This window comes from Oculina patagonica, chromosome 4, assembly GCF_052425735.1.
Source record: "Oculina patagonica isolate OP01 chromosome 4, crgOcupat, whole genome shotgun sequence".
Lineage (NCBI taxonomy): Eukaryota > Metazoa > Cnidaria > Anthozoa > Scleractinia > Oculinidae > Oculina > Oculina patagonica.
Genome location: NC_135761.1, coordinates 4658531 through 4671942, shown reverse-complemented (window position 1 = coordinate 4671942; position 13412 = coordinate 4658531). Strand labels below are relative to the sequence as shown.

At 40.3% G+C, this 13412-nt stretch overlaps 2 protein-coding genes and 1 non-coding gene across 4 annotated transcripts in view; 2 read left to right on the top strand and 1 right to left on the bottom strand.

Annotated features, from left to right (window-relative positions):
- Window positions 1-4277, top strand: part of LOC144651234 (microfibril-associated glycoprotein 4-like) — a 7480-nt gene extending 3203 nt beyond the window's left edge. The window contains exons 4-6 of one of the 2 annotated variants that reach the window (XM_078511162.1): window positions 1-84; window positions 1063-1446; window positions 3746-4277. The exon at window positions 1-84 is cut by the window's left edge and continues 39 nt beyond it. In XM_078511162.1, the coding sequence (XP_078367288.1) occupies window positions 1-84; window positions 1063-1446; window positions 3746-4011 (734 nt within the window). In that variant the 3' untranslated portion in view covers window positions 4012-4277. The remainder of the gene's footprint in view (window positions 85-1062; window positions 1447-3745) is intronic. The other variant, XM_078511163.1, reaches the window with a different exon arrangement.
- The window catches only part of LOC144651231 (uncharacterized), a 46591-nt gene that overhangs the window by 5355 nt on the left and 27824 nt on the right, over window positions 1-13412 (top strand). The gene's annotated exons all lie outside the window — the stretch shown is intronic.
- On the bottom strand, window positions 5294-5430 carry LOC144652767 (U4 spliceosomal RNA). The gene has a single exon (XR_013570622.1). It is a non-coding gene; the product is annotated as a U4 spliceosomal RNA (small nuclear RNA).

Sequence of the window (13412 nt, the reverse complement as noted above, 5' to 3'; positions counted from 1 at the left end):
TGAACGCGAACTGCACAAATACCGTTGGTGGGTACAATTGTTCGTGTAAGGAAGGATTTAACGGCAACGGAAGTTCGTGTTCAGGTAAATTGACTTTTCTTCAGTGTATGAAAGCAACCGTGACAACTGAAGTTCGCTGAATCCCAAATTTAAAACTATTTGTCTTGTGTATCCCTTGTTATTGTAAATATCGATGAATGCAGCAATGGCAGCCATAAATGCGATGTGAACGCGAACTGCACAAATACCGTTGGTGGGTACAAATGTTCGTGTAAGGAAGGATTTAACGGCAACGGAAGCTCGTGTTCAGGTAAACTTACTTTACTTCAGTGTAAAACGGTTTGTCTTGTTTATCCCTTGTTATTCAGTGTAGTCTCAATGGGGTGGTGGCTTTTACGGTTAACGGTTAAAATTTTGGCTTTTTAACAGCTAACGGTTAATTTATTTCCATTACGGTTAACAAAAGTTAAAAGTTAATTTTAATTTTTTCATTGTTTTTAAAAGTTGAAAATTAATTTCCATTATTGAAAAACATATTGTAGGTCTTAGTACCATTCCGGGACCATGAATAGAACTAGTTTGGTTTATTTATAATTACGGACCAACTTTTTTTACGGTTAACATATTTTACGCCTAACGGCTAAATTTTTGGCCGTTTTACGGCTAACGGCTAACCCCATTGAGACCCTCTAGGATACAGTTTTGTTTTCTGATAACCGAAGACCAGTGGATTTCTGTATTCAGTTTTTCGCAACCGATTAGAGCGTGTGAAAAGCACTGTTCACTGCTTTGGTACACAGTCAACTCTCTCTTAGACGGACACCGTCGAGACCGGCTCCAACTGTCCAACTTAGAGAGATGGCCGTCTTATATATAGCGAGTAAAATTACGGCAAAATGACTGAAAAACTGCAGGGGCGGGACCAACACAAGGTGTCCGTCTTACAGAGGTGTCCGTCTTATAGAGGTGTCCGTTAAGAAAGAGTTGACTGTATACCACTAAATGACGCGCCATTTTTTAATTTCCAGCATGCTTTTCTTGATGGTTTATTTTCTCCTACAGCTTTGAAGAACTGTGCTGAAATCTACAAATCTGGTGAAAGAAGAGACGGTGTGTACACAATCAAACCTGACAATTTGTCTGCCTTTGATGTGTTTTGTGACCAAACAACAGCCGGTGGCGGGTGGATAGTGTTTCAGAGGAGGCAGGACGGTTCGGTGGATTTCTACCTTAACTGGAGCGACTACAAACATGGCTTCGGCAATCTGAGCGGTGAATTTTGGTTGGGAAATGAAAAGATTCACCGCCTGACCTCAGGTAATATTACCAAGAGGCTGCGTGTGGATTTAGAGGACTTCGAAGGGAATACTCGTTATGCCGAGTACGACAAGTTTGGTGTTATGAGTGCGAATGACAAATACAAACTGATCCTCGGCAATTACTCAGGTATGAGCTTTAACTTCATTTTGCACAATGAAATCAGTGCACTTTTGAAGGTGAAATACGAACGGGAACTAACTTTCAAGAAAATTTCGTAGAAAGGGAACAGAAGCTTCTTTGGTTATTCCGAGTTATTATATATATATTGGCTTAGCCTGAATTTCAGACATCCCTCTTTGGTCGCCTACTCCCGAGAAGGGACGTCTGAACAAATCTGGCCCTAATGCCGTCCGGTGACGTCACTACACTTTGGTTTATTTCATGCGGAAAAGTTTTTGTCGAGGCCATGAATTTGTAAAAGAAAAATCGCTTCAATAAAGGATTACAGGGTATAAACTGTTGAAAGCTTGAGACAAATTGATGAGATTTTAATCAACTGCAGGCTATACGGAACCGATTTAATCTGAACTGATTTTCTTAATCTAGCGATCAAAAAATAATATGTTACGCAGCGGACAAATACAACACACTCGTGAGTACTTAAATGAATCAATTTAGACGGTTACAGAGGCATCAAGAAACGGAATTCAATACAAAAATATCCTACTTGACCGTGGACACTGAGTTCAGAAATTACTGGCTAGTTGACAGAGGCTGCAGGACATAAGCCTGGTTTTCACTAGCGACGCAAGCACAAGCGCAAGCACAAGCGGAATCACGCAAAAAGGACAAATTTTGACCCATGTGCTTGTGCTTGCGGCAAGCACAAGTAGAAGCATCAAAATACCATGCGCTGGTGCTTTTGCTAGCGTCGAAGCCGTTTTCACGGTGAAATAAAATCGGTTATATCCTTGCGCTTGTGCTTGCGTCGCTAGTGAAAACCAGGCTATAAGCGTCGAGCGGCTTTGTTGACAAAACAAGAATACGTATAAATTTGGCAGAACACTGCATGTCGAAGCGACGAATGCCGCCAACTTAAAACTTACCGGTTTCCATTACTATTCTACATCCGTACGTAAACTAAAAAAAAGTAATAAACTCAAGGTAAATGACTGGTAAATTCATTTCTGGGAAGGTGAACTCTTTCGAACTCTTTGCAAACGTTTCCAGCTGTTTCCAAATTACAATCCTCGCGCGTTAAAATTCAGTCATAGTTTCACATAAGTATGCAAATAATTTTCAAATCAACCAATCAAAATCACTACCCGGTTTTCGGGTAGTGACGTCACCGGACGGCATTAGGGCCAGATTTGTTCAGACGTCCCTTCTCGGGAGTAGGCGACCAGAGAGGGATGTCTGAAATTCAGGCTAATATTGGCTTAGGGTGGCTTGGAACTCCATGTATAGATCAATTCCAACATTGCATGAACATTGCGTAAAACGTTAATTGTGCTGAACAGCCTTTTTTGTGCAGCTTTAATTTATAAGTTATTAGTCATAAGATATTTATTGCGGTTTTCAGTGAAATGCGAACTCTGAAATTCAAAATACAACTAACGATTGCGTTTTTCGCTGCCGTCAATCATAATTATGGTGACAGCCAACGAGCCATGAAAAACAGAAACAAACAAAATGGATCGAAATCTACCAATCACAACTGAAAGACGTGAAATTTTGACCCGGTTGAAGTGAACATCTGTTTCCCGAGAGGTCCGCTAAGATGATTGACGGAAGCAAAAACCGTAAATCGTTGGTTGCGGATTGAATTACAGAGTTCGCATTTCACTGAAGACCGCAATAAATGAAAAGTGTGTTCTGTCACCACACTCTTTTTTATATATATATAAGAACGCCTAATTTTCGGCCGAGGCTGAACGTTCCTAACTTTTTCGAAGATTTGAGACTGAAATGTTCTTAAAATGTTCTAAGTTTTTAAATGTTAAAAAAAGTGGTATTTCAGTAAATTCATTCCTAACCGAAATATACATATTCACGTCACCAATTAGTAAAGACAATGTTGGTTTCAGGTCAGGATTCATTTACAACAAAGAGGAAAACTAAAATTCGTTCTTAACCAATGTTCTTAGGATGTTCTAAAATTTTGGCCTTTTTGGGCCTCGACATTCTTATTAAAAAGCCGTTCTTATATTAAAAAAGAGTGTATTACCTTTGGCTACACATCTAATATTGACATTGGCAGTATCATAACTTGTTTACTGATGATGTTAATGCACGTGAGCTAAAACCAGTCCAACATATCAAACAGAATGGTTTAAATAATAAAAAAGAATATTGTTTTAGAGTTAGGATCTTTTCGCTACTGCATATAAATGGTACTCTAGCCTGTGTACAGCCGACCACTTTCCTCAAGAAAAAACACAGGCTAATAAATCATGGTTGGTCATTTCTTGATTTCATGTTTCAGGAACTGCCGGGGACTCTCTCAATTATCACCGTGGTCAACTATTTAGCACGCGAGATCAGGACAATGATAACTGGGCGAACAACAACTGTGCCAGTAATCGTCATGGAGCCTGGTGGTACGACAACTGTCACCGTTCCAACCTGAATGGAATCTATCGTCACAACAATCCCTCCCCCTCTTCTGCTTGTGTGATGTGGTATTACTGGAAGGGATTTTACGACTCCTTGAAGAGGACCGAGATGAAAATAAGACCAGTGGATTTTTGAACGAACATATTGAGTTTTATGTTTCCATTTAAAAATTGTTCAATACACACCGAGTTTAAAAAGAATTCTAGTAGTTACGTCGCGTTACTGATAGAACAACGTCTGTTTTGTAGAAAACAGGTTAATTTGATAAGTAATTACATTCTTGAAGTAATTTTCCGGCTTAAAAAAATCAAATGACCATCAAATGTACCCTGTGTAAATACGTTTTAATCAGAATCATAGTCAACTAAATTTACTTTTAGTATGACATTCAGCATCTTTCTGAGAAAAAAACAGTGTGTTATATCATACTCCATATCATTAATCCATGTGGATTAATTTTGAATCAGAAGCCGAATGCTGTTGTTAATTCATTATTATACAATAACTGAAAATGATACTCGCACTGATTAGTAAAAAGCTATTTGCTGTTTAATTTATATATTTAATTCATTTATATCGTTCATCGGCGCAATTTTGGATAAACACTTGAAAACCTGTAATCACCAGCTGTTTCCTGCCATGTTCTCTAACATCACGCGCAGTTTATTGAGCCATTGTATTGCTTAATTATAAAACACCCTGGTGAATGTTTATACTGTGTTTGTTTATTTCTGTTTTTGATTTGTTCCTCAACGTTGAATAAATGCATTGTAATTGCACTTACAGTGATTTGTTCAAAGCTGCTTACCAGTCTCCCAAGTTGCGCTCACTTCTTTTCTGCACACTTTTCAAATGTATGGGGTGGGAGCTGTTCTCCCCACTCCCAACCCTTTCCCAAGGTGGGGGGAGCGGTCCACTTGACACGTCATGGAAGCATACAAATGCATTGCACGAGCGTAGGAGTTTCAAAAGTAACTTTTCTGGTCACGCGAGCAAGCCTCGCGCTACGTTTTGCTTTTTTAATAGCGTGTAACAACGAATTCGCTTTCATTACTGATGAAGGCTTAAGTATTAGCCGAAACGTCTAACAAAAAAACGAAAAAGAGTCAGTGACAAACCGTTTAATCTATAGTAATCCGGCTTACTGTGACTGAAATAGGCTGATCATCCTGCATTCCTCGCTTTCGAATGCTTTGTGTGTTGACGCCGCCTTTATTTTGAGTTGATGAAAAATCCGAGAAGGTTGGAAATCCCGTATGGCGACAATTTTTAGCCAAGCTCGAAACTTTTCTCTGTCGAGCTATACAGGTTGAAGCGAGCAATGGCAACTCTGGGACCTCATTAGTAAAGTGGCAGTACTAATCGACCAACTATAAGTTCCTCGGCAGTTTAATTCTTTTCTAGTTTCTAGTAGGGCCCTGAACAGGCCGTCAAAAATTGCAAAGCCGACTGTATTTTAAGTCGTCTTGCGGGGTATTGGGAAAAGTTTTCAATCAGCAATAACCGCGCCTCGGATGAACCTCACTGGCTACGGTAACGCCACTGCGCAAAGCTAACTCAGTGTTACAGGGACAGAAATTTTGTGTAAGACTTTGTTTTCTTCCATGTGGGATGAACAAGTATTTCAACCCTCACTCTTGATCAATGCGCATGTCTATACCAATTGTTCCTTTCCTTTGTTGCACCGTATTTTATCCTTCATTGAAAAAATTGACCTAATTTAAAACCGATATTTAAACGTTGAGTAAATTCGGCCGTAGCGAATTTAGAAAGCTGTTTTTTGAACGATAGTATTCTGTCGGAACAAAGTAGATTTCCAACAGGTGGCTCAAATCTCAGCTTTCCAAATTGACTACGGCGATTATTAATAATCCAAATTTTAAATATAATTTATAATCCATATAGTGAATAACAATGAATTTAAACGATACCGTGTATACACTTGTACCATGCCGTAAAACGAAGACGCTGTTACGTTCTCTGGGACACGTGCACGCATGCGCAATTTATCCTTGAAAAGTAATTTTGTGCGCTTACGCTGAGGAAACTCACAATTCCAAATTAAAAAACGCTCCTGGTACACGTTTACTCATTGATATGATTTGTTAAATGAGTTAGCCATTGTCAAAATGTCGTCTGAACGCACCCACAAATTTTCGACTTTTGTGAAATCTCACAAAGGAGAGAACAAACTGTCCATTTTTAAAGTTGAGAGGCACGAACAAAAGTCATTTAAGTTGCAGTAATAAGCCCTTCTTTATGGAATTAATAAAATATTTGACTATTATTCAAGTGACAATATATTTCTGGTTCGTAATCGCGATTCCACGCCGTACGTCGTGGGGTCGGATAGCAGGTCTCGTAAGGTCTAACATGAATGACTCGCCACCCTGCGACAGAACACAAGAACACAAGAACAAACAAGAATCCTGGGGGGGGGGGGGGGCACTCCAACATGAAAAGGGGCGGGGATGCTCGACGGCGATTTTTAAAAAAAAAACTAAAAGACACTAATCTGGGTGTGGCTCCACAGGTGGCCCAAGCATGAAATTTGAATATATTAAAGTAAAATGGCGGCCTTTAAAAATATAAGAGTTTATATGGGTTTTAAACGGAAAAATTTTGAGCGATAAATAAAAGCGCAAATTCTAAATAAAGTTGACGGAACATGAAATAGTGTCGTTTGCTTTTGTTACAGCGTAATGTCAAGCCATTTTGAGCTATTTTACGTCGATTTACTGTAACATGTTTATCGTACATAATAATATGACAAGGTAGGAAACCTTGGTCGCTACTGGCGTGCGACATGTGTTCATATTGGCTCGAATTTCGCACACAAAAAAAGCTACCACTTATATTCTGACTTCAAATACCAATGATAGGATGATAAGCGAATGCGTTTCTAAAACGTGCTTGCTCCTACCTCGTCATTCGCAGCAACTAGCCGCTTTTGAAATTCCAAAACCAGCTCAAAATCGCCGCCATATAGTCCGTGACTCCCACGACAGTAACGAAATGGCCCAAAATAGACTGGACTCCAGTCAAATTGATCCCCAACGGAGAGGGGTACGCTACTTTTGTTCGCGCATCAAGTTGTTTCCACTACCACACGGCGAGGACAACATTTGCCTCTCGTCGCAGCATCCACGCGTAACAACATGGCGTAACGTGGATTCGCGTGTCTGGAGACGATGCTGTCGAAATGTAAACGTAGTCACCCGGAAGAAGCAGCAGAATACCCAGGAAGAAAAAAAGAAAAACCTTTCAGTGACGGTTTCTTGCTATGCTTCCATTCGAGCTTGGTAAGTTGCACTTTAATAATCTTCAGTTGGACAAAACGTTTTCTGAATTCGTGCGTAGAAAAGTAACATTTCATAAAAAAACCTCAAGCTTTTAATTGTAGGCGAAATCTTAAAGTAATATAGAGGTGCACGATTCTTCTTTTATTACGGAAGGTAAACTGGGAAACGTTTTTAATTCGCTGGTCGAAGCCGTTTGATAAATATCATATTATTTTGTTTCCTATGGCCGGAAGAAAAAACGTCCTTACGAATCACGTCTCGCACGTGAATTTGTCACATTTTATAGCTAGTTTATTTTCAAAAGCTATTGTTTTTCTTGCATCTACTGTTAACGCAAATAGGAAAATATATTGGTGGAAGGCTATCTATCGCACTTTCAGTGTCTTGTGTAAATGAAAGCAAAATTGATAAAAAAATGAATGCAGATAAAAAAACAATCGAAACAGATTTTAGGTATATAATATACGCACCTGGCCATTGGAGTTAATCTCTACAACTGGATTCAAGCTTCCACGACACGCCATGTTGTCACGCGTGGATGCTGCGACGAGAGGCAAATGTTGTCCTCGCCGTGTGGTAGTGGAAACAACTTGATGCGCGAACAAAAGTAGCGTACCCCTCTCCGTTGGGGATCAATTTGACTGGAGTCCAGTCTATTTTGGGCCATTTCGTTACTGTCGTGGGAGTCACGGACTATGGCGGCGATTTTGAGCTGGTTTTGGAATTTCAAAAGCGGCTAGTTGCTGAGAATGACGAGGTAGGAGCAAGCACGTTTTAGAAACGCATTCGCTTATCATCCTATCATTGGTATTTGAAGTCAGAATATAAGTGGTAGCTTTTTTTGTGTGCGAAATTCGAGCCAATATGAACACATGTCGCACGCCAGTAGCGACCGAGGTTTCCTACCTTGTCATATTATTATGTACGATAAACATGTTACAGTAAATCGACGTAAAATAGCTCAAAATGGCTTGACATTACGCTGTAACAAAAGCAAACGACACTATTTCATGTTCCGTCAACTTTATTTAGAATTTGCGCTTTTATTTATCGCTCAAAATTTTTCCGTTTAAAACCCATATGAACTCTTATATTTTTAAAGGCCGCCATTTTACTTTAATATATTCAAATTTCATGCTTGGGCCACCTGTGGTGGCTCAAGCCTTTATTTTGACCCCTTAAGGATACCAACGGACTAAAAATATAATTTTTATTTGTATATTTCTTCACCCTAAGCGAAACCAATAATCCGAAATTTACACCCCTAAGCGAGACGACGAGTATCCCCGCCCCTTTCCTATGAGAGTCCCCCCCGGGGACTGAGTAAAGCAAATCCAAGGCAAAGGATGTTTGGTTCGAGTTATCAGGAGACTCGAGAAATAGGAATTTCACTGTAGCTAGTAATTTGCTTGTACTTGCTTGTGCTTTACCAGACACTGTTTATTGTATATCGTTGCAAGCGGTAATTATATTCCACCGAAAGATCGACCTGTGACTTCGTTTGGCTGGTAGGAGGGTCTCAATGGGGTTAACCGTTAGCCGTAAAACGGCCAAAGATTTAGCCGTTAGGCGTAAAAATTGGAAAATTTAACCGTTAGCCGTAAAATATGTTAACTGTAAAAATCGGTCAGTAATTATAAATATACCAAACTAGTTCACTTCATCGTCCTAGAATGGTCCTAAGACCCAAAATATGTTTTTCAATAATTAATGGAAATTAATTTTTAACTTTTTTAAAACAATGGAAATTAATTTTTTTACTTCTGTTAACCGCAATGGAAATAATTTAACTGTTAGCCGTAAAAAAAGCCAAAATTTTAACCGTTAAACACCACCCCATTAAGACCCTCTTGTACTTGCACGCACTGGCGTTGTCTTGCGATGACTTGGGTCACTTTGATCAAAATCTAATTTGTTCGCAAATGTGAAGTGCCCACAAGTTTTCATCGTTTGGCTACCCAGCGCAAGATATGCTGTGAGCGTACGTTAAAACATTTTCGTGATTAAAATTAATGAGCTGTGCAAAAGCATCCTCTCCACTCCTTTAAATAATATTCATTATTGAGTTTCAGTTATTTTTAGTCACATGAGTAATGCAGACTGAGAGAATAGGCCGCGCATGCTTGTTTCTATTTCTATTCCGAAACAAGCCAGGTTTCCAGTCTCGTCTCAAGGTTGCCTTTTAATTTGCAAGTTATATTAGTTCCTTCAACGTTGTCAGTCATAATCATGTTCCCGATCCTCAGTGGAAGTCATTGTTCAGCTCATTCAACAGCTCGTTGGTTTCTTGCTCAATCAGATCCAGCTTATTCTCTCCTTTTTCTTGTCCATTCGTCACCGTGACATCAGACACCTACTCAGTCCCAGCCGCCTTATCAGCAATGGCTTTATTAAACGGGTTGCTCGGGCCAGTTTGACCATGAAGTCGACGACGACGCCTCCATCCAAGATCACTGCAACTGGTCAATTTTTTGATAAATTTAAGAAAAAAGGCTAAACCGTGATTTGTTATACCTTATTACATGAAATTTTCGCGACACGTTAATTTCGCGATTTTTAGGTGTGCATATCTCGCGACACTTAAATTTCGCGATTTTGCGAATTTTTTTTATTTTGAGTCACTTTAATTTCGCGTTTTTGAGTAAGACACAATTTACATTTTCTCGGCAATATAAAATAACATGCCCTTGAATAAAACGACTTCATCAAAACGACTTCAAAATAAAACGACTTCATCAAATAAAACGACTTCATCAAAGGAACGATAACATCAAAATTACCAAAAAAGCAAGGGCGGGACTAAATGTCGGCAATAGCAACAACAGAGCAGTTCCCACAATGTCTACAGGTAGGTCATACTTGTACGTGCATGAGTTATTGTTCCTGAGTCAATTGACGACAACATTCATTTACATTGGAAATTTTTTCTTTTAGTGGTACTAAACCTATTTTTTCTTGATTATTGACATGGATAATGTGAGTCACTTAATTTTCGCGTCATGTTATGTTCGCGACACTTAAAGCACGCTCAAATCAGTTCAGTTCGCGCCTAGAACTACTAAAAAGTACCTTATTACATGAAATTTTCGCGTCACTTTAATTTCGCAATTTTTTGGAATCGCGAAATTCGCGAAATTAACGTGTCACGAAAATTTCATGTAATAAGGTACTTTATAGTAGTTCTAGGCGCGAACTGAACTGATTTGAGCGTGCTTTGTCAAAGTGAAACGCTCCGCGCCCGAGCTGAACTGCAAAACTAAACCCCACTCTTTTGACAAAATAAAGCGAATTTTTTTTGTTATATTATAGAAATAGGGAAAATGCATCTACCGTCGTATCCCTAATTCCATTTGTGCAACGAACGCTGAATAACATCATCTTTACTGTAAAATGCTCAAAGCCTTCGAATATAATAGGTAAAGTATTTATACTGATTTCTGCTTATTACTTTGCTATCAGTTAACATGTGACAATTCAATGAGCAAAGAAATTCCTTTTCTCTCCTTTTACTTTCTTGCCATTTACCACTTCGGGATTTCAAAAAAGTGGTCGGTGAGGGTCGCAACTAGAGCTGGCCCCGGTGTTCAAACCAGATAGCGCTATCCACCGAATGAAACACTGTGCATTGTATAGCGTAGTATATTTTGTCAACACTTATCCACCCTTTGATAGAGGCGCGGTGGTCTAATATTTATGGTTAGTGTAGTCTTAGTGCGCTGGACTCCGGATCGAGCGGCCCGGGTTTGAGCCCTGGCCGGGGTCCTTGTGTTGTGTTCTTGGGCAAGACACTTTACTCTCATAATGCCTCTCCCGACCCAGGTGTATGAATGGGTACCGGCGAATTTACTGCTGCAGCTGGGGGTTACCCTGCAATGGACTAGAATCCCATCCACGAGGGAGTAGAAATACTCCGAGTCGCATCAGTCATGCTACGAAAATCTGGATAAGCTCCGGCCTGATAAGCCACAAGGCTCGAACGCAGACTTTTCCTATCCACCCTTCGAACAACCGCGGCCTGGTCGTTTACGAGAATGGGCTCTCGTAAGCGAGCACACGCTGAAACAACAGAGAATGCTGCTTTACTGGAGTTTTTAACATAGAGATTTCGAGCCTGCGAGCAGGCTCTCTATTTGGGGGCAAAGTGAATTGAATTCGGGCGCAACGTGAATTGAACACGGCACTCGCGGGATCGCGACTACGGCGCTCGAAGAGTTCAATTCACGTTGCCCCCGAATAGAGAGCCTGCTCGCAGGCTAAGAGCTTTCTACCTCAGTCAGTCAGCGTAACACCCTTTCTCCAGTCGTGTTTGGGAATTACCAACTGATCTTTTCCTTTATTTGTTAAGCTCTGGTAAGTGACCAGTTGAGGATTCTCATTCATTTTAGTCAACACTTTATCAAAAGTATACACAATATGGTCATTTTACGGTACTATAAAATGTAGCTAATAATGTTAGCTGATAAAGATCCCCGAATTAAAAGTTCAAGACAATGTACTAGTCGCGGTCTCTTACTGGAGCGGTCGCCTAAGAGAGCTTTATATTCAACTGTGTATGGTTTCATGTTGGTTCAATTCCGACGGAAGGCGAGTACTTTCACCCTACTCCCCATGATAATAGCAATACATTTTTTACAATCTCGTTCCCAGAGCCTGCGTTACCCTTGAGCAGCGGTCGGGAAACACAACGGCTCTGGACGAATCCAAAACCGGAATCAGGAAATCCTGGTTTCGGTTTGATTTTCGCGTGCGCCGGAAATTGTGGCGAAACGAACAAGTTTTCAACAGCCAATCAGATTCGGTCGCCTTTGTGGCGGGCTTTCAGTTTAACCCTAGAGGTCCCGATCCCTGGCGCAGAACAGAAGGATCACGGCCTCTGGGGACGAGATTGTGTTTTGAGTCGATAATTGCGCATGTGTGATTTTAACCTTTCGTGTAGTAAAGAAAGAATGATGCACACCACAAGGAAAATCATATGAACACGTCTCATCTTGAAATTTGTCCTGTCAATAAAATATCTAATGTGAACACATTAACATTGGTGCGATCTGTGTTAGGCAAAGAGAACTAAGAGATCGGAAAGTTGGATTTATACTCTAACCGCCTCTGACCTCCGCCTCTAACCGCCTCCTCTCTCCTCGCCTTAATTGGGACGTTTAATTGGTTGGTCCTCGTGGACGTTGTCGGAAGATCAGTAGGGAAACCTGAACATCGTTGCATCCTGCATGGGAGACCTTTGGGACTTTCTTTTCAACATCTCCACGTCTCTAAACATCTTCCAGTTTCTTTGTCACTTGCATTCGGTTTTTTTCCCTTTTGGACTCTTTTTCTTGCATCTTTTTCAAGCTATTCCTTCTGGTTGGTCCTCACAGTAGGGAAACCTGAACATCGTTGCATCCTGCATGGGAGACTTTTGGGACTTTCTTTTCAGCATCTCCATGTCTCTAAACATTTTCCTGGTTCTTTGTCACTTGCATTTGGTTTTTTCCCGTCTGGACACTTTTTTCTTGCATCTTTTTTAAGTTATTCAAGCTATTTCTTCTGGTGGGGTCCTTATTTGGACGTTAATTGGTTGGTCTTAGCAGACGTAGTGAGATGATCGGTGCGGAAACCTAAATATGGTTGCATTCTGCATTGGGAAATGTTTGTAACTTTTCTAGTCAAATTACGAAATTGAAATTGTTTGTTACTTTTTTAGCCAAATTACGAAATTGATACTTTTTAACCCAGTTTTCCTTTTTCTTTGTCTTTTGAAATTGTTTTGTTACTCTTTTAGCCAAATTACGAAATTGATATTTTTAACCCAATTTTTCTTTCTTTTTGTCTTTTGAAATTGTTTGTCGCATTTTTAGCCAAATTGGAATTGAGATTTTAACCGTGTTCTTTTTTCTCTTTTGGTCTTTTGTATTGCCTTTCCTCTCGCGTCTTTTATCCAGTCTTTTTATCCTGTAGGTGAGGCGGGGTTCGACTCCCTGGCGAAGTTGGCGGGCCGGCCTCGTATGAGGGTGCCCTCTCACCTTTGGCGGTTCATTCCCGTATGTTTCTGTTGTTTTCTTTTCTGTAGTGAATGGAAGGGGGTCCATTGCACTACGGCCCTCGAACCGCCTCAAATACAAAAAAACTCTAACCGCCTCTGAAAACGAAAAATGGTTCGAGAAATCGGGGGGTGAAATTGCAGTGTTCGAATGAGTCCAGGGGCGGATCTAGGGCGGGAGTGCAGGGGGGTGCGCAACCCTC